Source organism: Colius striatus, chromosome 1, assembly GCF_028858725.1.
Source record: "Colius striatus isolate bColStr4 chromosome 1, bColStr4.1.hap1, whole genome shotgun sequence".
In the NCBI taxonomy this organism is placed as follows: domain Eukaryota; kingdom Metazoa; phylum Chordata; class Aves; order Coliiformes; family Coliidae; genus Colius; species Colius striatus.
This window is the reverse complement of record NC_084759.1, coordinates 74,729,224-74,732,530: the sequence shown is the minus strand read 5'-3', so window position 1 is coordinate 74,732,530 and position 3,307 is coordinate 74,729,224. Positions and strand designations below refer to the sequence as shown.

General features: G+C 44.0%; 1 protein-coding gene across 1 annotated transcript; it reads right to left on the bottom strand.

Annotated features, from left to right (window-relative positions):
• Positions 1–1,195: 1,195 nt before the first annotated feature.
• On the bottom strand, positions 1,196–1,918 carry CLDN34 (claudin 34). The gene has a single exon (XM_010196166.1). The coding sequence runs from the start codon at positions 1,916–1,918 to the stop codon at positions 1,196–1,198; it is 723 nt and encodes a 240-aa protein (XP_010194468.1).
• Positions 1,919–3,307: the final 1,389 nt, after the last annotated feature.

Below are 3,307 nucleotides of genomic sequence, written 5' to 3'. Positions count from 1 at the left end.
ATGGCACTGACATATGAAATGCAACTTAAACAACAGATTCATTTCACCTAACTGTATCTAGCTTAGGTGAAGTCTGATTGTGTACACCAGAGTTAGCAACTGTAGTTTATTGATTGCAGCCATTACAGTGGGTTGAGAGAAATAAATTTTTAGGGAGTGTGTCATCTCCTGGCCATTCTAGGAGTCTGTTTTGGAAGAGAGCTGTCTTTGTCTCTACATCATCTATAAACAGAGCCTAAAGTTTATACTAGTTCAGGTATAGATGTCTACATCAGGTCAAATGAATCATACACTGAAAGTTGTACTGAATATTCCCAGTTACCGAGACTGCTGATTTTGACAGCAGTTTTGTAACACCATGTAGAAGTTGTTTCCGTCTTTTGCAATACCTATGGATTCAGTAAAGTGTCTAATGAAGAAGCAAACACTTGCAGACTTTTTGGCTCTGCCTAAGTGAGGAGCTAAGAGCGCACCTTGCCCGCAGGCAAACGTGTTGCAACATAAAATGCAAATAGCTTGAAAGAAAAATAGAAGCATTAAAGAAAGACAGCTCTTTATGTGCCCTAGAGGAAGAGGAGAAATTGGCAAGACCTTTGCAATGCAATTCAGTGAAGACTCATTGGACACAACCCTGATGACACCCATATTATTGGTATTAAAAGTCTTGACATGTCACAAAACATACTTTGCTACAGATGTAATTAAATAATGGACAAAATAGTTTTGCAACAACAGGGAAACAAGTTCACATTTAATGTGTTATTTCATATTTTTCTAACAGGAAAGTAAATTCAGAGTTGGCTCTTAGAGTAGAGTAAATGTCTTAGGCAAAAAAATAAATAAATCAGTAACATTTGTATGTACAAAAGAGGACAACTGGTAAAACTTAATCACAGTTGCTGCTCAACAGCCACTATCTCAAAGATGAACCCCTCATCATTTGAATCATAGAATCATTTCAGCTGGAACAGACATTTAAGATCATTGAGTCCAGCCTCTGTCCTAGCCCCATCAATCACTAGAACATTTCCCTAAGTGCAACATCCAACCATCTCTTAAACACCTCCAGGGATGGTAACTCCACCAGCTCCCTGGGCAGCCCCTTCCAATGCCTGACAACCTGTTCAGTAAAGAAATTCCTCCTCATATCCAGCCTGAATCTCTGTGGCTACTATAAACTTCTGCAGTTCCTTGACTATAAAATCACTCTTGATGTCGTTCTTATCTCTTGACTCTGTTCTTGTTCTGAAACAGCAGAGGGGAGGTTTATCCCATCAGGATTTACAGTTGTGTTTGTGGCCACTGGAAATCTGTACGAGAGAGAAAAAGTTCCACTTAGCAGCAGGAGGATGACAGCCACAATCCCGATAGGAATGGCAGCGCCGGCGTCCTGTGCTGCTGGGCTGGTGGGCATGTAGTAAGAAGGAGGAAAAGAGATGCTCTGGTTTTGAGCTACGGAGTAGAAATTCCAGCTGACAGGAATCAGGACGCACAGACCAGCGAATATGTAGCAGAGGCCACCCACCAGGAAGAAACGGGTAATGAGAGTTTTGTGAGCGATGCCCATATAAACATTTCTCAGAGCAAATACTGTGGCAGTCAGCCCCACCAAGCCCACAAACATGGCAATCAATAGGAGACCCTGTGCAACGTAGATTTCGCGGGGAATGAAGGAGTCATAGCCACTGAATTTATGGCAGAACTGTTCTTTGTAGCCAGGTGAGATGTGAAGGTAACTGATGAAGCAGACTTTCCAAATGCCCACCCAGGCGATGCCAGAAGAGATGACGGTGGTGTTGTCCACGTGCCACACTCTCCATTCCACCATTCCCATCGAGAAGGTGCAGAGGATCCATCCTACCGTACCCAGAGCGAAGGCGGCCAGCTGGAGGTGTGAGGTGCTGACCAGGGAGGTCATCCTCTGGAGCTCCCCTACCCTGTCACAGACACCGTTGCTGTGTGAAGAGAGGCAGGCACTGGAAAGAAACATGGTATAAAATTACCAAGGCAGTTGTTTGGGTGAATAGGTGAACCTGCTGGTGAGAAAGAAAAAAGCAGGAGAGCAAACGTGTCCAAGGAGAAGACAGTTGTCATCTTTCCCCAGCTGTAATGAATTGTTGACGTTTAATGTCCACGGCCAAACAACATCTATGTTTTAATTCTGTATGCCATTGTATCACAGGGAGAAGAAAGGGTCTCTGATTAGCTCTGATGAGCTGACCATCTCCATTTCACATTCACAAAAGGAAATTTCACAAGTTTTTCCAAGTTACTTTCTTCTTTGGAAATTAATAGTTATGTTCAAAGGTCCTTAGACATGTTACATGTCATCAGGAGCCTTACAGATACTGGCTACTATAAACTAAATCTGGCAAAATCCTTGGGATCCTCACTATTGCAAGAGATCCTACAAATCATCTGCAGAAGCCAGCTGTGTTTTCAGTGCAGCAGCAGCTCAACCTGAGAGAACTTCTGCTTTTGTGCTGCTGTTACCTAGAGCTGCTGAGACCAGCGCAGGACAGAAGATGCTGCAGTTCAGAAGTATGAGCAAATCCAGGCCACAAAGTCTAATAAAGACCACCAAACTTCCACCATTTTTAGGGTATTTAACCGTGAATACCTTAGCAGAAATACTTGAATTAATTGGAAACACAACACTTTGTGCAGGGGCTGGAGAATCATTACGGTTAGAAAAGACCTTTAAGATCATCGAGTCCAACCACTAATCTCGCACTGCCAAGCCCATCACTAAACTAAACCATATCCCTCAGCACCTCATCTATGTGTGTTTTGAGTATCTCCAGGGATGGTGACTCCACCACCTCCCTGGGAAGCCTGTTCCAATGCTTCATAACCCTCTGGGTGAAAAAGTTCTTCCTAATGTCCAATCTAAACCTCCACTCGTGCACCTTGAACTCACTTCCTTGTATCTTATCATTCATTACTGGAGAGAAGAGATTGACCTCAACCTCACTACAACTCCCCTTCAGGTAGCTGTATAGAGTGGCCATGTCTCCTCTCAACCTCCCCTTCTCTAGGCTAAACATGCCCAGCTCCCTCAGCCACTCCTTATCAGACTTGTGCTCCAGACCTTTCACCAGCTTTGTTGCCCATCTCTGCACATGCTCCAGCACCTCAGTGTCCTTCTTGTAGTGAGGAGCCCAGAACTGGACACAGTATTTGAGGTGCAGCCTCACCAGCAGAGAGGAGCCTGGATATGCTGCCATTGCTTTCCCAGGCTCAAACTTGAACCAAAGCTTTCTTTAGTGTTTTATCTTCACAAATCACACTGGTTCATAACTTGCCC